At 43.8% G+C, this 23,660-nt stretch overlaps 1 protein-coding gene across 1 annotated transcript in view; it reads left to right on the top strand.

Annotated features, from left to right (window-relative positions):
- The window catches only part of EVC2 (EvC ciliary complex subunit 2), a 142,528-nt gene extending 119,125 nt beyond the window's left edge, over positions 1–23,403 (top strand). Inside the window, exons 18-20 of the mRNA XM_065877684.1 lie at positions 7,042–7,238; positions 9,975–10,076; positions 23,133–23,403. Of these exons, the coding sequence (XP_065733756.1) occupies positions 7,042–7,238; positions 9,975–10,076; positions 23,133–23,403 (570 nt within the window). The remainder of the gene's footprint in view (positions 1–7,041; positions 7,239–9,974; positions 10,077–23,132) is intronic.
- The last annotated feature ends 257 nt before the right edge of the window (positions 23,404–23,660 follow it).

Below are 23,660 nucleotides of genomic sequence, written 5' to 3'. Positions count from 1 at the left end.
CTTTTCTCAGAGTCCACGTTTCCTCACCCTCAGGATGGGGATGATAACACGAACCTTGGGAGCTGCCAAGCAGATCTGTGAAAACCCCTGGCCCAGGGCCAGCACAGAGAGGACATTTGATCGGGGGTCACGGCAGCAGCAATGACAATAGTAATCATTGCCCTGGTCAGTTTCTGTAATTAGACAGGCACCCAGACCTTCTTCTTCTCAGTCTTAAGTAACTTTAATATATACATTTAATATATCCACTTTTCAAATAGAGGAACCATGCCCAGATTGGTGGCATGAGGGCTCCAGGGCTCACTGCTGCTCCTTGGAGCTCAGGATTCAGCCTGGGGTAGGTGACTACACGGTGTGCTCTTTCTGCTCAGTTTCCCTGCAGAGCACGTGATGCCCCTGGCCTGGGTCTCTGGGGGAACTGAGCTATCTCCACACTCACTCTGATTGCCCACCCCCACCTTGCTTCTTTGTAACTAAGAGAATTGACAGATGGCCAAAGTGTCACATGTGGAATTTCATCCAGATTCATTTCTGATTTGTTGGCTCTTTTAAACTGTGAATTCTGCTGAAGAATTGGCCCTATGGTCAGGGGGTGGTTTTTCTCTGCCCCCAACCCTGTGCCTTGTAGAGTCCCCTCAGCAAAGTCTACTCAACTGATTTGTTTCTTTTCCAGCCCCTGTGTATTAGTGAGGATTTTTCAGAGAAACAGAACCACAAAGACTTGGGGGGGAGAGAAGGAGAGAGAGACTTACTTTAAGGAATTAGCTCATGTGATTATGGAGACTGGCAAGTCCAAATAGGCTGGCAGGATAGACCACCAGGCTGGAGACCCAGGGAAGAGCTGCTGTTAACAGTTCAAGTCCAAAGGCCCACTACTGGCAGAATTCACTGTGGCTCAGAGGTCAGTCTTTTTTCTGTTTGGGCCTTCACCTGCTTAGATGGGGCCCACCCACATCAAAGCAATCTGCTTTAAGTCCACTGACTTAAATGTTAATCTCATCCAAAAGCTCCTTCGAAGAAATATCCAGAATGATGTTTGTCCAAATATCTTGACACTGTGGCCCAGACAAGATGACCTGTAAAGTTAACCATCACTCCCTGTTTAGAGGACTCCTGTATTTCACCTGTTTCTTCTCTGTACCAGGCGAGATGATAACGAGGGAACCCCAGGTCTCCCTCCCTGTCTCCCTGTTCTTCCTCCTACTCTTTCTAATTACTCCTCCTCCCCTCCTCCTCTTCCTCCTTCTCCTCCTTTTTCTTCTTCTTTCTCTTGTGATCTCTCTGTCTCTGTCTCTCTCTCTCTCTTCTGTTTTATTTCCTCATGGTTACACTGCCTTAGGGACAGCATAGTTTGAATTCCCAAATTTGCATGAAGGATAGTTTCCACACGAGCACCCATGTTTTCATGTTTATGCAACTTTGCCAACTCCTCCTTTTTTGCATGTTTATGACAATATCAAAATAACACTCTCGAAGGCCTGCTCTGTGCTAGACACATCACACATCATCCCAGCTCATGTTCACCTTTGCTCTGGGGACCCTGGCAGTGGGAAGAGCCTCCCCAGGGCACTGCTGCAAATCCATCAGCCCTTCTGTGATGGTGATGGTACAAACAGCAGCTGATATCAGCCCAGCGTTGAGGAGAGGCATGGAGAGGTTCATCACCTGACAGATGAAGAAACTGAGGGTCAGAGAGGTGATGTGACTTAGGCCAGGGTCCCATAGCCAGTCAGTGGGGGCTGGTTTAAAATCAGGGTTTTTTTCCCTTTAAAGGCTCTCCTCATTCCATTTCATGCTACTGCACAATTCCCTTTAAAGCAAAATATTTCCTAATTGCTTCATGAATAAAACAGGAAGGGGGTGCTCATTTAAAAATGAATGGTACTAACCCCACAAGGCAGGAAGTTTCCCTGTGCTGTGGGGAGAGGCTGGGACCCCATCTGTGGTCCTCACTGAACTCGTCTCCTTTCTCCCCTGGGGCTCCAGCATGACTGCAGCCACTGTAGACAACAGAGTGGCATTCTTTTCTAACCACATAAAGGATGACTTAGATTCAGCTTAAGATCTTCTAAACGGGCTTTGTTCTTGAATAATATTGACTGTGCTCCTAGTAAGTGGCAAGTGCTATCCTAGGCACTGGGATTTTAGCAGCAAACAAAACAGATAGGGCTTCCTTGGTGGCGCAGTGGTTGAGAGTCCGCCTGCCGATGCAGGGGACGCGGGTTCGTGCCCCGGTCCGGGAAGATCCCACATGCCGCGGAGCGGCTGGGCCTGTGAGCCATGGCCGCTGAGCCTGCGCGTCCGGAGCCTGTGCTCTGCAACGGGAGGGCCCGCAACAGTGAGAGGCCTGCGTACCACAAAAAAACCCCAAAAAACAGATAAAGCCCATGCTCTCAGGAGCTGATATTCTGGTGGGGAAAGCAGGCAATTAACAAAATAAATACATAAACCAAATAGTATTTTTTGTGGATTATGATCTCGTTTTTATAGTCATGTCCATCCATCCATCTGGCCGTCACTCCATCTGTCTGTCTATCCATCCATCCATTCACTTGTCCATTTGTCTACCCGTCCATCCATCCACCCATCTATCCATCAGTCCAGCTGTCTGTCCATCCATCCATCCATCCATCTGTCCATTTGGCCACTCGTCCATCTATCCACGTAACCACCCATCCATCCACGTAACCACCCATCCATCCATCCCCCCACTATCCATCATCCATCTATCCATTCACCCATCTGTCCATCTGTATACCCATCCATCCATCCATCCCTCCATTCATCTACTTATGTATATGCCTAAAAATATTCCTGGAACGTGGTTTGCCTAATGGTACTGATAACTATTTCTGGACAGTGGCATTTGGAATAATTACTTTAACATTTTTGTGCTTTTCTACATTGTTTGATTCCTTAAAATTAGCAGTATTTCTTAAAGATCAAGGCAAGGATGAAATATGCCAAGATACACCCAAACAATGGAAATCCGTGCCAGGTCCAGTGGTGGTGAAGCAGAACAGGAGAGAGGGGCAGGCAGGGCCTGCTGTTAAGCCTGGTCTTTCTGCCACCGTCTTCTGCATGAACAGCCGGTCCCCACATTGCTTTGTGACACATTTCAGTCTCTAGAAGTGACCCACACAGATGCTTTTTGTGTCACCACCTTCAGGAAGACTCGACCCAGTTAATTGAACTTTGTTACGGATTATTTTATTGATCAGAAAGCTTCAGAGCTGGGAGAGCCATGGCAGTGGGCCGGCGGGTCCCCATATTCACCAGTGGGGATCCCAGTGATGAAGGGTTACTCCTCTGCCTCAGGAAGAAGTGAGTCTACAGGGTGTTGATGGAGTTTATCCTTCATTTATTCGACCCACGTCTGTTGATGTTTTTCTCTGTGCTGGGAACCGGGTTAAATGCTGGAGGTAGAGACGCATGTGATGCTGACCCCATCCTAAAACCTCCTTGCAGAGACACATGAGAAATTGGACAATTGAATTTTATACAAGAATTGGAGAGAAGAGAGTTGATTAACACCAGAGAAAAGCAGAGGAGAGGCATCTGTCCCAGAATGTGGGGTCAGGAAAGGCTTCCAGGAGCCCCACACGGGTGTAGAAACCAAAAGAATGAGTTGAGGAGAGCCAGACAGAGAGCACTTTGGGGAAGAGTGTACTACAGGCAGAAGGAAGCACACGGGTCGCCAGGAAAGAGCTTGGTATTTATAATAACACTTTTCCCCATCACTGCACTGAAAGCATGGGTCAAAGTAGTAAGCAGCCCCATGTTTCCAAATCCAGTGGTCAAGTCCATGTCTTTGTCCTTCTTGACCTCTCTGTGGCACTTGATCCACAGCCCTTTCCTTGAATATGTTCCCTCCTTGGCTTCCAAACCCTGGACACCTGGTTCTCTCCCAGCCCTCTGGCTACCTGTGCTCCCCTGTTTTGGATGCATCGTGGCCTTTGGACGTTGGGAGCCTGAGGACTCGGTCGTTGGACCTCATTCCCTCTCATCTACATTCACTCCCTTGCTGATGTCATCACCACACTGATTACCATCTAATCTTAGCTCCAGACCCCTGCCCTGAACTTGAGACTTGACATCGCCATTAGTGACTTAACCTGTCCAAATAGAACTCCGAGTGACTGACAGTCCCCTGTCCCAGGTTTGCTCCACTCATCTGAGTAAATGACACCAGTTACCCAGCAGCCCAAGTGAAAGATGGTGGAGTCATCCTTTATTCTTGTCTTTCAATGAACCTTGTTGGCTCTACCATCAAAGAGTCTCCCGCGTCCCACCACTTCTCACCACCTCTCCTCCACCACTCTGGCTCACACAGCTACCATCTCTTGCCTGAGATGCCGCCCCTCTGCTACCTCACTTGTTGCAGATGGTTCATGGCCCCTGTGTCATCTGAAGTCATCTTTAAAAAATGAGAATCAGCTCATGCCATTCCCACTGCTTAAATTCCTGCAATGACTCCCCAGCTCACCATGAAGACAAGTCAAATCCTCCCTACGATGTAAAGGTCCGTATGAGCTGATCCCCCGCCACCTGTCCCAACTTAACTGCTGTCACTCTCCTTCTCACACGGTCCATGCCAGCCACACTGGCCTCCTTCGCTCTCCATGAAACGTGCCAAGGATATCCCCACCTCAGGGTCTTCGCCCTTGCCTTCCCTCTGCCTGGAAAGCTCTTCCCTTCCATATGCCCGTGGTTCACTTCCCCACTTCATTCAGGTCCCTGCTCAGACTTCACCTCCTCGGAGAAGCCTTCCCTGACCACCTGTCTCAAATATCAGCCACCCCCGCCCCTCACCCTCTGTCTCTTTATCCTGCCTTGTTTTGCATCCTGGCACCTACACTGCCTGATACGGTGTTTCTTTGTAGGCTTACCATCTGTCTCTTTGACCTGACTGTGAGCCTCGTGAAGGCAGAGACTTTGTCTGTGTTACTTACTGCTCTGCCTCCGGTGCCTGGAACAGGGTCTGGCGCCCAGTAGGACCCCATCGTGGTGTTGGTTGAATGAATAAGTGCACTAATAATCTGGCACAATGGCCCACCAAACGTGTCTAAGTCCTAATTCCCAGAACCTGTGAATATGGCAAAGGGGATTTTGCAGATGTGATTAAGGATTTTAAGATGGGGGTGTTATCCTCGATTATCCCAGTGGGCCCTAAATGTAATCACAAGTGTCCTTACAAGAGGAAAGCAGGAGTCACAGCTTGAAGAGAAGGCCATGTGAGAATGACAGAAGCAGGGATTGGAGGATGAACTTTGAAGGTGGAGGAAGGGGCCATACGCCAAAGAATGCAGGCAGCAGCTGACGCTAGGGAAGGCCAGGGAAGGGATTCTCCCCGGGAGCCTCCAGAAGGAGCCAGCCTGGGTGACCTTGACTTTAGCCCAGTGACACTGATTTCAGACTTCTGGCCTCCAGAACCGTAAGAGAATAAATGTGTGTTGTTTTAAGCCCAAGTTTGGGGTGATCTGTTACAGCTGCAATAGGAAACTCATACAAATACTGTAACAACAGCAACAACAAACACTCACTGAATGACCTTGATTTGTCAAGCACGGCACTTAGATGTCTTGTAAAGTCAGAATTCTTTTTAGGTGAAGGTAACAGAAATTCATTTCAAACTAGTTTGAGTGTAAACAAAATGTATTAATACCCTGACTGTCCCCTCCAAGAGCAGAGCTGAGCTCTGGGCGCTCAACTGGCAAAGGACTCTTTGTGGGTCTCTCTCCTTCTCTGTCTCTCTCCCCTGTTTCTTTGTGTCCACTAATAAGCTTATTCCACACAGGAAGGGACATGAAAGCTGACATCCCTGAGCTGATGGCCTTTCGGCATCCAGCTCTCCTGGTTTTGCTGTATAAAGTGCTTTTTTTCTCCTGGGTTTGCTGTGTAAAATCCCAGGGAAGGTCTCTGGTTGGCCAGGTGGCCAGGCATGCCCATATTGCTAAGAAAGGGAGTTTGCCTTCTTAACACAGACCAGTTTTACACGTCACAGCTCATTTTGTCCTCACAGAGCCTTTTGACATAGGTATTATTGTTAACTCATTTTACAATATGAGGGAGCTGGGGCCTGAAGAGAAATAAAGGCACTTCCCAAGGATACACAGTTCTGTGCATTGGGGCTGGGAGCCAACACAGGTTTGGGGGAGTGCAGAGCCTGCCTGTACTCTCTCTTTCTCCTTTTCAAACCTTTTTCTGAAATACTTTTAGGTTCACAAGAAGTTGCAAAGCTAGTATGGAGAGTTCCAGTGCCTTGACCCCTGTTTCACTGTTTCCCCCCATGGTTGCATCTTACAGGACCCTAGGACAATATCAAAACCAGAAAGTTGACATGCATATAAAACGCATGTATAGTTCCGTGTCATTTTACCACATGTAGTTTAGCATGACACCGCATTTAAGATGTCGAACTGTTTGGTCACCACAAAGATCTGTTTGTGCTACGCTTTTATGGTTATATCCATTACCCCTCCACACCCCTAACCCCGGCCAATAATGTTCTGTTCCCCATCTCTAAATTTTGTCACCTCTGGAATGTTATTCACGCGGAAGTACAGCGGGGCCTGGCTCTTTTTACGCAGTGAAACGCCCTAGGGATCCATCCAGTTCTTTCCTTTCACTGCAGACTGGTATTCCGTGGCATGGCCATAGCACAGTTTCTTTAACCATCCACTGATTTAGGCACATTTCAGTCGTTTCCAGTCTGTGCTGTTCCCTCTGAGCCCTATCGCCTCACGGAACATGAGCAGAAGGAGAAATTCCTAATGGGCCCAGGCTGCAACTGTGAAGAGTGAGTGGAGAGTAGTTGGAAGGGATGGATGAAGGCTTGGGGAATGTCATGGCAAGCTAAGGCTGCTGACCAGATAGATTTTTCTTGACAGCTCTGTGACTTTGGGAACATGGTTTTAAGACTGAGGTACTAAAATATTTATCTCCCTGGGACAAAAAGTCCTAAGACTGTGATCCATTAAAGCTTGCTGTTCGTCAAGGTTAGAGCCGTGAGGCTCTGAGTCCCTGCGTTCACTCCTCTAGGAGCTGAGACTGGCGTCCTACCTGTCGAAGCTGACGATGCTGCCGGGGAGCACGGTGCGTTGGCTCCTGAGCGTGGCTGTGCCTGCAGCCTTGCAGCCCGAGCTGCTCTCCGTGCTGGATCCCGTGGGCCAGAGGCATCAGGACCACACAGCGGAGAGTGACGGCGGTGGGGTGCAGGCTGACCTGGGCAGGAGGGGGTGAGTACAGGGTGGGAAGACGAGGTCCCTGTAGAGAGAACAGATGGCAGAGGGGAGTGGGACCACGGGGCACAAGCACACCCACCTTCCCAGGGGAATTTCTTTGCTCAAGAAACAGATAGCATCCCGGAGAGTCGCTATGCATCCTCTGTGTAAGTCATGGCAGACCCAAGTATTTTGTCCACAGCTTCTCTTTTCATCACCAATTCATTTCCCCGGTAGAATCTTAAGAGAATAAGTAGCCTTGGGCTGTAAATATGCCATATATGCATATTTACAGCCCAAGGAATAAATAATAAAGGAAATAAATAAATACAATAAATACATAAAGAAAAAGAAGAAAAGTATATCCATTGTTCTATCAGCTGGAGAAAATGGCTGTTAGCGTTTTGCTACCATTCTTCCTCCAGAACATGTTTCCTCTGCTGGGTTTTATGAGTGTGTGCATTGTGTGTGTGTGTGTGTGTGTGTGTATAGGAATCCCAGTATATACAACCTTGTGTCATGCTTTTCAGAACGTTATATCAGAGGCAAGTTTGCTTATTACCTTTCGACTCTTGTCCACGTGCAGACGGCTTTCTAATTATCACAGTATTTTGATGCTATTTCTGCTGTTTTTATTAACAAATTAAAATTGATACTTTTCCCAGTTATTGAAACATCTCCATAGATATTATTTTTAACAGCTGCCTATTATTCCACTGAGGTGTGTAGCATAGTGTATGTAACTGTTATCCTCTTACCGGACATTTAGTTTGTGTTCATTTCTCCTCAATTATGGATAATGCTGCAGAGCTACTTTTTTAGGGTCAAGTTTCAGGTGTGCGTTTGATCAGTTAAGGGTCTTTATAAGTCAAGACATGAAGTGGGGCTGTGGATAAGGTGGGTTTGGGGCAGCCAGTGGTGCCACTTGAGAGCAGAATTTGCTGGGGCTGAGGCTACAAGGAAAGCCGCGAGCAGACCTGAAAGTGTTGAAGGCCAGGCAGTGAAGCTGAGATCCTCAACCAGGACCCACAGGAGGCTGGGGATGGGTGTCTCGGAGCCCATGAGTCTTCCAGAATGGCATGATGGTGTGGAAAGGTGTGTATGTACATTATTTTTCCCGACTCGTAAAGGGGGTCCCTGACTCAGCTGAGGGCTAAGAGTAGGGTTAGGGTGAAAGGAAGGATAGGAGCCTGGGAACAACAGCTGTTGAGCAGGGGTGGGAGTCCACAGGGGCTGAGACGAGCCTTCCTAGAGTTGGTGGGGCCCACCACGAGGGCTGGATGTGAGTGTGGTAACAGGAGCTGGGGTGTGGGTGGGGTCAGGGCTGGTGTGGGCGTGGTCAGAGAGCTGGGTGCGGTCAGAGAGTTGCACGTCTCAGCCTGGTTTCTCTCAGTGCCCAGTCAGGCAAGAGCATGAAGGTGGCAGATGTCAGTGGTGACGCTGGAGCAGGAATGTGCAGGGTCACAGCGATGTCACCTCTGCCTGAGGGCTGCCCACGAGGACCTTATTTACGGGCTCCCCTTCGGCCAGTTTAGTTTGGGAGGCTGGTAAGCCGGCATGGGCAGGTGGATGTGGGACAAAGCAGGAGCGCCCAGGTGGCTTGTCGCCAGGAGTGTGGAACATGGGCATGCCCTTGTGTAGCCCGACCTCATGGCCAAGTAGACTGGATGACGTCTGGGGTCAAAAGCCACTCACCACAGCCTCTGAGGGCAGGGCAGTCACTACTCCTGTGTCCCAAGCGACTGGTGCCTGGGCACACCGTCAGTTCAGAGTCTTGGGTTTCACGCAGCAGAAACTGACTGATGAATCTAAGCAAGAAAGGGTGTGTGAGGGACCTGTCAGAATCCAGGAAGAGCTGTACGCCGGGTCCCTGTATGGGCAGGACAAGGAGGGCACGGAGACCATCCTCTCTGGGTGCTCCCTTCAGAGGACCAGCCTTCTCTGCCCAAGAGCTAGACTCCTGGGACAGAGAGCCTGGCCCAGCGTGGGCAAGGGTCCTTCACCCCACCAGCTGGGCAGTGTGAACCAGCTGAGGCAGAGCATGAACTTGGCCAGAGGCAGGCATAGACAGGACTCTGCTACACTGATCTTTACTGACTTGATTTGAGCCCAAGCCTGCGAACACCTCCCCACCCCCTGTTCCTTATACACTGTCCCTTCTTCGGTCGAGAATCACACTCCTTCACGTGGCATGAGGACTCCCTGCCTCACCCACCTTCCAAGCTTCCACTGTGCCTTCTCAACCTTCTTATTCATGTATTCATGAACACTCACTGAGATCCTAGTATGTCGACTGTCTTAGGCACTGGTGCACGTGGGAGAGTAAGGGACAGTCCTGCTGCATGGGGTGTCCGCTCCGGTGGGGGAGGTGGACTGCACACAAGCCAAGGCAGAGAGCCCATTCCTTCTCGAATGCACCATGCGTTCCCTGCTGAGATACCAAGATTCAGCTCAAGTGTCCCGCATCTCGGCAGCCTTCCTTTATCTGACTGATGTCACCTGGGACCTGTCTGTGACCTGTGGATTGGGAACCCCTTGCGGCAGAGACCGTGTCTTGACTCGGCCAGAAAAGATGCTTGATCAGTGTTCACAGAGTGAGTGAGAGAACAAACGTGAAAACTCTCAGGGTTTCTCATGTCAGCCAAAGGTCACACTGAGGGAAGGAGTCCCCACAGTGCTTTTTAAGATGTTGCATCGCTTGAAGATTCTGTTCTTTTTGAAAATATAAGAACGCTCCCTTCTTGCCCTCAGGAAACATCAGGGCTGGTGGCAAGCCTTTGAGAGCAAACTTCGAGGAGAACTGATAAGCAGAGGATTAGAAAAGATGATCTGGGCTCACAAGAGGAAAGAGAGGTAATGAGGGCATCTGCTCAGGTGGGCTGAGGAGGGCAGCCAGGCTGCCTGTGAGCTGGGAAGGGGAGGCGGAGGGGACCACAAAGGGAGGGTTACTGCAAACATGTCAACATTCCTTCCCTAAAGACCGCAGTCTTTATTCAAAGTGGGCTTAGTTTGAAGTAAGCAGAGAAAGACAGATATCATATGATACCACTTATAAGTGGAATTTTAAAAGTCATACAGATGAACTTATTTACAAAACAGAAATAGACTCACAGACATAGAATACAAACTTACGGTTACCAAAGGGGATAGTGGGGGCAGGGTGGGGAGGGATAAATTAGGAGTATGGGATTAACAGATACAAACTACTAGATATAAAATAGATAAACAACAAGGATTTACTATATAGCACGGGGAACTATATTCAATAGCTTGTAATAACCTAAAATGGAAAAGGTGCACTTTGCTGTACACCTGAAACGAACACAATATTGTAAATCAACTATACTTCAATTGAAAAAAAAAATGCAAAGTGCGCTTAGTTTATGAGCTGAAGATAGCCACCAGCTATCAGTGGGAGAATGTTCTGTCATTTATTGCCGGGGACCAGCCCCAGCAGAACAGGTTTCTCCCAAAGGGGAGACGGAGTCGGCGTGGACAGAACGCAAGACACCTCAGAGGATGCAAGGATCTGCCAATTTATTGTTACAATTCCGAAGCTTTTTATACTGTGAGGCAATCTCACTTTCAATCTTAACATTCTAGTTCTCATACCAAAGCCACAAAATAAAGGTACACAACAGTAAAACCAAAGGTCATTTACATCAAAAGATTATATCAGCAGGTTAGGCAGGTTTTATGATCAGGTAATCTTCTTATCTCCTGTGGTCTTTTTCATCCCCTGTGGTTAGGTATATCTTGGTCACATCTAGGTCTGGAATTCTGTTTGCGGTTTCTTCACCTTTCTTAAAAGCAGATGTTCTTGTATTTGCACATTCTATTCAATTAGGCCATTAATCAAGGTACAAACTTAAGTACATTCTTCTCTTAACAATTACAAACCCAAAACTTAAGCACATTCTTCTCTTAACAATTACAAACCCAAAACTTAAGCACATTCTTCTCTTAACAATTATAAACCCAAAACTTAAGTACATTCTTCTCTTAACAATTACAAACCCAAAACTTAAGCACATCCTTCTCTTAACAATTACAAACCCAAAACTCAAGCACATTCTTCTCTTAACAATTACAAACCCAAAACTTAAGTACATTCTTCTCTTAACAATTACAAACCCAAAACTTAAGCACATTCTTCTCTTAACAATTATAAACCCAAAACTTAAGCATTCTTCTCTTAACAATTACAAACCCATACAGTAATAAAAATTCTCTCCCACAGGCTTTACACGTTCACCGTTATCCTTCAGACATCGCACATTTTTCCTTATAATTATTTGGGAGGCTTTGGGGGTGGACATTCTACCTTAAACCTATTAGCAAATTCCTTTGCAAAATACTTACAATATATAATTTGTCCTTTATAAGCATTTCTGTACAAAAAGCAATGTAACTTGTATAAGCTTGCCATGTAGCCTACTTCATCCAGCTTTGAATACACCCAACGTAGCATAAATCCTCCTCGCCACCTTACCCAAATATTTCCCAGCATATCTATTACTCCCCAGGGGGGCCATAGTTCATCTAGCTTTTCTTCTAACGTAAGCTCTTGCCACACAAATGCTCCTGTTGTGTTTCCCTGCACCCAATGTCCTGGCCTGGGAGTGGGGATTTCGGGTGTAGTCATTGGGGGAGCCGGAGTCTTTTTTGGTTTTACCCTAAGTTGGGGTTTTTCCTTAAACCCTCCGTCGGCACTGGGGATATTTCCTAACATTAATAGTAATCCTATAAAAATCACTTTAAGCAAAACCAGGGGAAAACAAGGGGAACCACACAGAGGAGAGCTTTGCTTCTCCATATTTGTACCTGATAGTACCAGCTTTGCTAGGCACTATGGGTCTCGTCCGTGCTGAGACTCAAAGGCACTTCTTATGCGGCTCCCGACATCTCCCCCTTTTTTATTTTTTTAAAAAGGCAGTAAGCAATTCCACTTTGGTTCTATGTATACTCTGAAGAGCAGCTTGTATTAATCGGATGATGACTAGAAAAGAAATAAGAAGTAAAATTATAACTACTCCGGCAGCCCCATAATTTATTAAAATATGCATAAATGAATTACCATTAAAATAACTTTGTAAATTTTGTAAAAATTCTGCAGCAGCCTTAGAGGGATTCATATCATATTGTGAGGCTGCAATATCATGAATCTGTTTATGCAAATGTTCCAAATCAATTCCCAAATCACTAGAATTCCATACATTTAAAATATGCATTTGAATTTTTTCCCAGGAATACTCAGAATGATTTACTTTTAAGGGAGTGACACATATCCAGGAGTATTTTTTATGGCAAGTTAAGGATAAGCGAATTTTTAAAGCAGTAAGTTCTTGACCAATATGTAAAATTGCTTCCTCAAGGGCATCAACCTTAGTTTCTAATTTTCTATCTATAGCTTCTTGAGTAGCTAAAGCCAAGGATATATTTTTTGATAAATCATTAGCATATTGTGCTGTCTGTACCTCTTTCACTAAGGCATACGTTGCAACAGTAAAAGAGCTCAATATTCCTATCAATGCGGAAATCCCCAAAATTAAAGTAGCCACAAATCTTTTTGGCCTCATAAGTTCTCTAACCTGTTTTATAATTTCAGCTCCTGTATCTGTATACCATGGTTCTGATAAAGATACTGGCAACATAATATAAGCTGGTCTTTTTAATAACATAATTGTTTTTATATTCATATTGGAGTTCACACAGGTTGTTAATGCACATTCATCACAAGTTATAAAAAACCTTCCATTGTTTTTTATAATTTGTAATTTTTCAGTTTTATTAGTCAATAATATGGAATATGGAGAAGTCACACAAGCCTGGATAAAATACTCACTCTCTTGAATATTAGGCCTTCTTAATATAATTGAACTTGTAGCTAAGGGCAATCTCCATAATTGTGGTTGAAAGGAAGTCTCATTGTTATTAGTGAATGTATATATAGGTGCTACCCATCCATGACTGTTCCATCTATTTACTTTTATTTGCGAGGGAATCATAGATTCATTCCAAGCATAATTTGCAGCATATTTTAGATATTGCCGGTAATTATTTTCAGGGGTATTAATACTCCAATCTGATACATAATACTTAGTTCCAGGAATATTAATATGAATTTCTTTATTATTCATACAGTATATCCAATAAGGATATCCACCATCATCATCAATCCATTTCCATTCCTCTGTTGCCTTACTTAAAGCATTATCACAATCTGGGTATCTTTGAGGATGTTTTGTGCTAACAAATTGTACTTTATTATCTACCTTATTTTGTCCCATAAATCTTCCTAATAACACCCATAAGTTTCTTTTAACATTATTATCCTCTTTAGGAGAATCAGTTAAAAAGGCTGAATTTACTATCGGTAAACATCCATTTTTTACACGATCTGATTTTCTTAACCTCTCAGAGTTTAAAAAGAAACAAATCGGAGGAAAATCCGATTGTCCCTTAAAAGAAAAATTATTATTTATAACAAATTGTTTGTAGCCTTGTACATCATGAACACCATCAGTTAGTTCAGGAAATGAGGAAGTTACCGGAATAATAGCATCTTTCCATGTACAAGCATGTAGTATAGGAAAATCAGGAAAATAAGCCCAGTACGTATCGTTAGCATTTACCTGTACTGATAAAAGACTTAACATGGCCACAAAAAAGTTAGCGGTAGTCAAAGGTATTTTTTGAGTGTTTACAGCATTTTCAGCATCCTGGCAAAGCCTTTTTATAGCTCCCCACGTTACCCGTTGCGCATCTAAAGTAGAAGCAGCATATCTCCTCTTTTTTCCCCGGCGTTGGGTCCCAAGAAGCTTAGGCTCTAAATGCTCAGGAGAAGTTTGAGTCTCTCTATGACATGTGGACTTAAGTGATAATTGTTGCAGCGGGGGAACCAGCGTTTCTGTCATTGAGTCCTTCGGTTTCTCTTTCTCTGACATTTCGGGTGTCAGACTCATTTCCTGACAGACGCTTCGGTAAATTTCTTACCACCGGATGTCTAATTAGACGATCTGGTATCCAGATGGGTGAGTCAAAGGTCTGTGGAAAAACACAAGCATATCCTCTACCATTGGTTAGTAGTATGTTTGGTCCATTCCATTTTCCAGTTAACACATCTTTCCAAAGAACCATTGGCTTTGGTTTATCGTTATTAGCCTCCCAATGTATCATCATTGGAGTTTTTCCTTCATTATTCATATTTATATAATTGATTACAAATAAAGAATGATTTACAATATGATGAGGAGAAAAATATTTTAAATCTCCATTTTGTAATTTATAAATCATATTTTTTAATACCTGATTAGTTCTTTCAATTATAGTTTGTCCTTGTGGGTTATATGGAATTCCTGTACTATGGGTTATGGCAAACTGTTGGCATAGTTGCTGAAAAGATTTAGAAACATAAGCAGGGCCATTATCAGTTTTTAACTTTCGGGGAATTTCCAAATAACTAAAGCAAAACATTAAATGTTGGCACACATCCTTAAAGGCCTCTCCGGTCCTAGCTGAGGCTACAATTACATGTGAAAAAGTATCCACACAAATATGTACATAGGACAACTTTCCAAAACTAGGTACATGAGTCACATCCATTTGCCACAAATCATTAGCTCTCAAGCCTCGAGGATTTACTCCCTGTTGAGGTACATTAGTTTGTGTAGGGCACACAGAGCAATTTTTTACTACTTCTCTAGCTGCTTCTCTGGTCAGACCAAATTGATATCTTAAGGCATTAGCATTTTGATGATGTAGCCGATGAGATTTTATTGCTTTTTGTACTTTATTTTCATCTACTACAAAAATTTTTGTTAGGGCATCAGCAGTGGCATTGCCTTCTGCCAAAGGTCCTGGCAATCCAGAGTGAGCTCTAATGTGGCCTATGTAATAAGGTTGTGTTCTATCCCAAATACTTTGTTGTAGCCCCTTAAGCAGCTTGATTATTGTACTCTTATTCTCAGGAAAGGCTGCTGTCTCTATTGCTGGAAATAATTTAACTATATATAAGGAATCAGTATATAAATTAATCTTTTTATTCTTAGTTAATTTCATTACTTCTATAACTGCCATAATTTCTGACTGCTGCGCTGAGCAATTTTTAGTATTTAACACTTTCTTTTCATTATTAATAATATAGGCTGCCTTCCCTGAGGAGGATCCATCAGTAAATACTAATATTGCCTCCTCCAAGGGCTTTATCTTATAATATGTAGGAAAAACCACCATATGTTCCTTAAAAAATTGTAACAACACATTTTTAGGCAAATGAAATAATATTTGACCTCCATAGGAGGCTAGGGCTATTCCTAATGAATCTTCTAACAATAACAAGGCTTCTAATTGATCTTTATTATAAGGTATAATTATATTATCCATATCTTTTCCAAACAATTCTCTGCTTCTCTTTCTACCTTTTATAATTAACAAACTGACCATAAAGGGATATGAGGCAACAATCTTTTTTGGACTAGCAGCCAAATGTATCCATTCTAATGGTCCATTTTGCCATAACAATCCTGTAGGAATAACTGGCGTCTTTAAAATTATTAAATCCCAAGGTTTGGTATAATCTAATCTTTTAATAAAAACACCCTTTAAGGCTTCTTCTATTTTTTCTATAGCTTGTTTTCCTTCTTCAGTTAATTTTCTCGGAGATAAAGGATTAGAATCTCCTTGCAATATCAAAAACAAAGGTTTTAATTCTACAGTAGTAATTTTTAACAAGGGCCTAATCCAATTTATATCTCCTAAAAACTTTTGAAAATCATTTAAAGTAACCAAATGGTCAATTCTTAATTGAAAAGGTGTATGTTGAATGGAAAACTCCTGTATCAACCTGCCCAAATAATTATAAGGAGGCTCAGTTTGAATCTTCTCCGGTGCAATTTTTAATCCATATTCCTGTAAAGCTTCCATCATGTCTTGTAATGCCTGATGTAAATAAGCCTTATCTTTATAGGCTAATAATATGTCATCCATATAATGTATTAAATAAATGTCTTTATATTTTTGTCTTATTTTATATATGGCTTTATCTACATATTTTTGACACAAGGTAGGGCTATTTTTCATACCTTGTGGTAAAACTTTCCACTGATATCGTTGATATGGTCTGGTAAAATTAGAAGAAGGTACACTAAATGCAAACCTCTTTCTGTCCTCCTTATATAAAGGAATTGTAAAAAAGCAGTCTTGTAAATCTATAACTATAATAGCATAATTCTCAGGGATGGCTACTGGAGAGGGAAGTCCAGGCTGCAACGCCCCCATTGTTTCCATTGTTTTATTTATTGCTCTTAGGTCTTGTAATAATCTCCATTTTCCTGATTTTTTCTTTATAACAAATATAGGAGTATTCCAAGGGCTATTAGAGGGTTCAATATGCCCTGCCAATAGTTGTTGTTCCACTAATTCTTTTGCAGCTGCTAACTTTTCAGAAGTTAGGGGCCATTGTTCCACCCAAATAGGTTCCTCTGATAACCATACTATAGGGTCAGCTGCTTTTAAAACAATGGCCCCCGTTATAAATTTGAATAGCCCACTCCATGTTTATCATTTTTGGGCTCAGCAACCACAGGATATAATCTTCCCTCTTGATTTTTTCCTAAGCCTTTATCTGGGTCATATCCCATTTTTAACATTTGTGAGGAGACCCAGTCATCTGGACTGTATAGAAGCATTCCCATTTGCATAAGTATGTCTCGTCCCCAGAGGGAAATTGGCAGGCCAGGTATTACATAAGGACAAAAGGAGCCCGCTTGTGTATTGGAAGTATTCTCCCAAGTTAAAATCTGGGCACTCTTGGCTACTGCTGGAGCAGTTCTTAGACCTGTTAACATATTATCAGTATGCTGGGTGGGCCAACTACTTGGCCAATCTTTTCCTGCTATACAGGAAGCATTTGCACCTGTGTCTAATAGACCTTGAATATTTTTTCCATTAATTTTTAAAGTTTTTAAAGGTCTGTTTCTGGTAATCTCTTGAATCCAAAATGCCATATCACTAGAGCCAAATCCTTTTTCATTTCTAGCTTCTTGGGTTATATTCTTTCCTGTCTTATAATATGGTAATAATAATAGCTGTGCTATTCTTTGTCCCACATAAATTTGCTGTGTCTTATTAGAGGGAGCCACCATTATCTGAATTTCTCCAGTGTAGTCAGAGTCAATTACTCCAGGCAAAACTGTTAAGCCAGATAAGGAAGTTGAACTCCTACCAATAATTAAACCCATCACTCCTGGGGGCAATGGACCTTTAATCCCAGTTGGTATTTTTACGACTGGAGAGTCAGGAGTTAGTATTGTTGCGGAGGTGGCACAGAGGTCCAGTCCTGCGCTGCCTGGGGTGGCCCTGAACAATTCATCGATTCCCCTGAGGGAAGAAAGGGATTGACTGTCTGGTGAATTGCCCCTATTGTTTGTTGGGCCCGGGGGTGGGCCCGAAATAAGTTTCCCGAATTAGTTCCAGCAGGTGTATCTGGAAAAACAGGTGTAGGATATATTGGCATTTGAGCTCCAGCCTGAGGCACTGCAGAAACTCCATTAGGGGGAAGGAGGTGTCCGTCCTTATGATATTTACTCCTACACAGTTTAGTCCAATGATTTCCTTTTTCGCATCTCTGGCAAGGAGTCTTTGGGACCCCAACATTACCAGGAGATATCATTTTAACAGGGCCTGTTGGAGGTTGATTTTTATTAGGGCATTCTCTACTGAAATGACTTGCACCTCCACAAGCAAAACAATTATTTCCTTTCGGCCCCTTAGGGTTTTTTGTTCTCTGAACCATATTCATCATACATTGAGGAAGTGTTTCTCCTTTTAGAGCAGCTGCCAAGGCAATGCCTTGCATATAAGATGGACCCACGTCAGAGCATTGCTTAATGAAATCTGAAATGCTTCCAGTTTTTTTAATTGGCCGAATCAAATTCTGACAAACAGGGTTGGCATTTTCAAAAGCTAATTGTTTAGCTAGCATTTCAGCTGCATCCTCATCATTTATAACTCTTTTTATTTCGATTAACAAACGAGAAACAAAATCCTCATATGGCTCCTCAGGTTTTTGTCTTAAATCTGTTAAAGTAGAGGCTTTTCCTGGAGTTAAAGGCAAGGACTTCCAGGCATTTACTGCACACATAGTTACCTGCCATAAGGCCTCTTTTCCCATATGCATCTGCTGTTGAGCTGTGTCATATTCCCCTTGACCTAATAACATATCTTTTGTAATATTAAATTTATCCCTTTTCTTATTTAAAGCATGCTGCTTAGCCACTAGTTCCTCATATTCTGTTTTCCAAAGCAAATATTGTCCTCCAGATAAACAAGCCTTTGTAACCTGAGTCCAGTCATATGGAGTCATCCATCTATTTGCCAGGGCATCTATAAGAGTTATAGTATAAGGCGCCAATGGCCCATAATCTACACAGGCCTTTTTAAGCTCTTTCAAAAGTTTTAAAGGCAAGGGATCCCAATATACATCATCATCATCAAAACCATCCTCAAAGATGACTGGAAAGCAGGCTGCAAAAGCAAAATCATCATCTTCACCATGTATTCTCCTATGCCTCCTATATTCGCCCTGACCTTCATTAAAAGGTGGCGGAGGGGGTGGACCTCCTTTAATATTTAAAGTTGAATGTTTTGACCTTTTCGAAGGAAAAAGCGGAACATTCAAAGGTGCTGGTGGAGCGGTCGGTAGGCGACCCAAAGGGCGCATATCCTGTAAATTAGGCCTATTTTTCTTATTTTCTTGCAAAGAAAAAGCACCAGGGGGTTCATACTTCCGTTTTTCATAATCATATGCAGCAGCATCTAAATCATCCCGTTCTGCAGGAGACAATTCATCATCAAAAGAAAAATTCTTTAACAAATTAGGCTTAGTATCAGTAGGTGACTCATTTTCTTCCTCTGAGTCATTATCATTAAGGCTACAGTCTTTTAAAGCTGCAGCCAAAACCTCAGTTTCTTTTGATATTTTTGGGGAATTTAACGGAGTTTTTTCATCTATTACTTCTGTTGGATATTTATATGGTTTTTTTTGACCTTCAGGTAAGGGGGCAATACTTTCTCTTATTAAATTCCACAAAGTAAAAGTATCTACAGGGACCTTTTCTGGCCCAAAATGATTATAATAAACCTGCAAAGTTTGTCCTACCTTTTGCCAGGTTTCTATATTAACCGTTCCTTGTTCTGGAAACCAAGGACATTGTTCCTGTACAAACTGAAAAAACTGAGTTAATTGCTTATTAGTTACCTTAATTCCTCTTCCATTTATCATATGTTTAACTATATCTATAAACAAGAGCCTCTTCTTGGACTCAGCGTGTCCCATTTTGACACCGATTACTCACCTCTCTTGCCAGTCCTTCTCTAACTGGGGGTCTGCAGCACCCTATGGTGAGACTCCTATCCGTCTGAAAAATATATATATACACTTACCCCTTCAGGTCCCTGTTCGGGCGCCACTTGCCGGGGACCAGCCCCAGCAGAACAGGTTTCTCCCAAAGGGGAGACGGAGTCGGCGTGGACAGAACGCAAGACACCTCAGAGGATGCAAGGATCTGCCAATTTATTGTTACAATTCCGAAGCTTTTTATACTGTGAGGCAATCTCACTTTCAATCTTAACATTCTAGTTCTCATACCAAAGCCACAAAATAAAGGTACACAACAGTAAAACCAAAGGTCATTTACATCAAAAGATTATATCAGCAGGTTAGGCAGGTTTTATGATCAGGTAATCTTCTTATCTCCTGTGGTCTTTTTCATCCCCTGTGGTTAGGTATATCTTGGTCACATCTAGGTCTGGAATTCTGTTTGCGGTTTCTTCACCTTTCTTAAAAGCAGATGTTCTTGTATTTGCACATTCTATTCAATTAGGCCATTAATCAAGGTACAAACTTAAGTACATTCTTCTCTTAACAATTACAAACCCAAAACTTAAGCACATTCTTCTCTTAACAATTACAAACCCAAAACTTAAGCACATTCTTCTCTTAACAATTATAAACCCAAAACTTAAGTACATTCTTCTCTTAACAATTACAAACCCAAAACTTAAGCACATCCTTCTCTTAACAATTACAAACCCAAAACTCAAGCACATTCTTCTCTTAACAATTACAAACCCAAAACTTAAGTACATTCTTCTCTTAACAATTACAAACCCAAAACTTAAGCACATTCTTCTCTTAACAATTATAAACCCAAAACTTAAGCATTCTTCTCTTAACAATTACAAACCCATACAGTAATAAAAATTCTCTCCCACAGGCTTTACACGTTCACCGTTATCCTTCAGACATCGCACATTTTTCCTTATAATTATTTGGGAGGCTTTGGGGGTGGACATTCTACCTTAAACCTATTAGCAAATTCCTTTGCAAAATACTTACAATATATAATTTGTCCTTTATAAGCATTTCTGTACAAAAAGCAATGTAACTTGTATAAGCTTGCCATGTAGCCTACTTCATCCAGCTTTGAATACACCCAACGTAGCATAAATCCTCCTCGCCACCTTACCCAAATATTTCCCAGCATATCTATTACTCCCCAGGGGGGCCATAGTTCATCTAGCTTTTCTTCTAACGTAAGCTCTTGCCACACAAATGCTCCTGTTGTGTTTCCCTGCACCCAATGTCCTGGCCTGGGAGTGGGGATTTCGGGTGTAGTCATTGGGGGAGCCGGAGTCTTTTTTGGTTTTACCCTAAGTTGGGGTTTTTCCTTAAACCCTCCGTCGGCACTGGGGATATTTCCTAACATTAATAGTAATCCTATAAAAATCACTTTAAGCAAAACCAGGGGAAAACAAGGGGAACCACACAGAGGAGAGCTTTGCTTCTCCATATTTGTACCTGATAGTACCAGCTTTGCTAGGCACTATGGGTCTCGTCCGTGCTGAGACTCAAAGGCACTTCTTATGCGGCTCCCGACAATTTATTAGCATTTTAATTGCAGTATTTATTTTAACTAAGGGCTCTTTTTAAATGGAATCTCATTAAAAGGAGAATAATTCCTTATAAATGTTCAGACTTTATAGTTTACAAAGCCCTCTCTCGCCTTGCTGCACTGAGCCTCCCCACTTTCTGGAAAGTGGGGGAAATGCCACGGCCACGCCTCACCAGCTCAGGGAGGTCAGAGGAAGAGACCCCATGCCTGCAGCTGTTAAAAGTGACCGTGGGATTTAGGGCCATGTAACCAACCCCTTTATTTCCCTGAACTTCCGGGCCAGCGCTCTTCTCACTCTCTTGAGTGCCTTCTCTTTCAGCTGTGGTGATTGCACACCTGGAGAGCAGAGGAAAGTTAGAGGCAGCGCGGTTTTAGGGTGCTACGAACAACAGACCAAGGGTCTCGCGTGTTTCCCACTAGAGATTCGGAAAAAGGGTAACATGAGTCACAAGAGTTACGTTAGACCGTTTAACATAAAAGGTTAAAATGTGATAACCAGGGGCTTCCCTGGTGGCGCAGTGGTTGAGAGTCCGCCTACCGATGCAGGGGACACGGGTTCGTGCCCCGGTCCGGGAAGATCCCACATGCCGCGGAGCGGCTGGGCCCGTGAGCCATGGCCGCTGAGCCTGCGCGTCCGGAGCCTGTGCTCCGCAACGGGAGAGGCCACAACAGTGAGAGGCCCGCGTACCGCAAAAAAAAAAAAAAAAAAAAAAAAAAATGTGATAACCAAAGTGTGCTCTGGAAACAGAGGATGTCCAAGAGAAGTGTCCTGCCCCTTCCATAATTTCTCAGGGCTCCGGTGAAGCCGCAGAGACAAGCTTCCCAAATAGTCCATGAATAAAAATCTGGGAGCCATTGATAATGGGCCAGGTATCAGAATTTAGTCCCAGAGAAATTAGAACCGGATATTGAGCCCAAACCAAGAAAATTCAATTCAAGCTGTATACTGTAAAGCGCTCCACTAAGGAACGGAAGTCAGTTGTTCTAGATTAGCATGGGGATGGGGCTGCTGGATGCCTTCCTGGGCTGCACTGACACAAGTGGGCGAGTACAGATCAGGAGAACCCTGGCGCCACTGTCTCGGATCACCGTACTCGCCTTTTTGCCTTGAGATGCTGTGTACAATGGTGGGAGGAGGAGAGACTGTGAATCAGTCCGAGTTGCCTTTGAGTCCTTGCTCAGAGCATGCAGCTGCCAGGGCAGGAGTTCGTGCTGAGGGGGATGGAGCCTCATTAGCCACGCCTGTTCAGGAAGGGCCCACGAGCCTACCAGTGGCCTCCAGTAGGTCGACTCCCAGTGACATGGCCTCGTCCTGCACCGCTTGGGCAAGGACCCTGTGGCTTTCAGGTTGTAGAGCGCTCTCAGGAGGAGTCAGAACCATTATCAAGAGCAACCAGGATTTAGGGACTGGACTGCTTATGGGCAGGGTTCCAGCAGTCCTTTTACAGGATATTCTCAAAGTGTGTTGCTCTGTCCTATTTCAAACACATTTTACCTAACTTCTAACTGTTGCTTTATAATCAGGTTTTATCAGCCTGCTTTTAGTGTGAAGCCCACAGGCAGGGGTGTCCTAGGAAATGTCTCACAATTGTTCCGGGGGGAGATGGGAGCTCTGATTTGTAGCACTTAGTTTCCGTGGTGTGAAACACTCCCACCATGGCTGATTCCGTGCTGACAATATGATGACCACAGGCTCACAAAACTCCACAAAAGTGAACAGTCATGAGTTGGTGAGAGCTGTCTGCAGCCACCGCTGCTACAGGCTTCAGCTAATCTCGGGGGCAACCTGGCAACCACAGGGCAAAACCTTTCTTTAAAAGACACTTGAAAAAAAAAAAAAAGACACTTGATTGGGGCCCTAGGGACAAAAGGGGGTTTTCCTAGAGAACTCTTTCAGGACACGGGAGAGTCAGTTGCCAAAAACGTCGTATCTGATCTTATGTTCTTTCTTTAGCATATTAAAGAAGACGTGTCCCCCTCTCAGAGAGAGGGTGATATTCTCTGGAAAAGGAAGTTGGCCACACCTGTCACTGGAGTCCATTGGTGAACTGGCTCCGGTGCCCATTGTAGGGGCAGAAACCATTGATTTATTAAACACTGGCGAAAAGCTCTTTATCTTCAGAAATCCAAAGGAGCCGGAGATCTCACTGCACCTTCCTCCCAGGAAAAAGAAGAAGAACTTTCTGAATGCCAAAAAGGCCACTTGGGCCTTGGGCATGAACTAGCCCAAAGGAAAGCTCCAGGGAGTCTGAAGACAGAAAGATTTGTTTTCTCCTGCCCACATGAGTGTGTGTATGTGTTTATAATGTACAACTTGCAGGTAGTAACTGCACTTGCAGAGGACAGATACATCCACTCTCCCTCCCTCACCATGACTTTCATGGGCTCAGTTTAGTCTGGTCCCATGAATTCCCAGATGGCCCATTTCCCTTCAGCATCGCGAGGGACATGAAGAGACAGGGGACCAGCCCGTGAACCCTCA

The sequence above is a fragment of the Phocoena phocoena genome, chromosome 5, assembly GCF_963924675.1.
Source record: "Phocoena phocoena chromosome 5, mPhoPho1.1, whole genome shotgun sequence".
Classification (NCBI taxonomy): domain Eukaryota; kingdom Metazoa; phylum Chordata; class Mammalia; order Artiodactyla; family Phocoenidae; genus Phocoena; species Phocoena phocoena.
The sequence above is the reverse complement of the archived record's forward strand: the minus strand, read 5'-3'. Positions and strand labels throughout refer to the sequence as shown.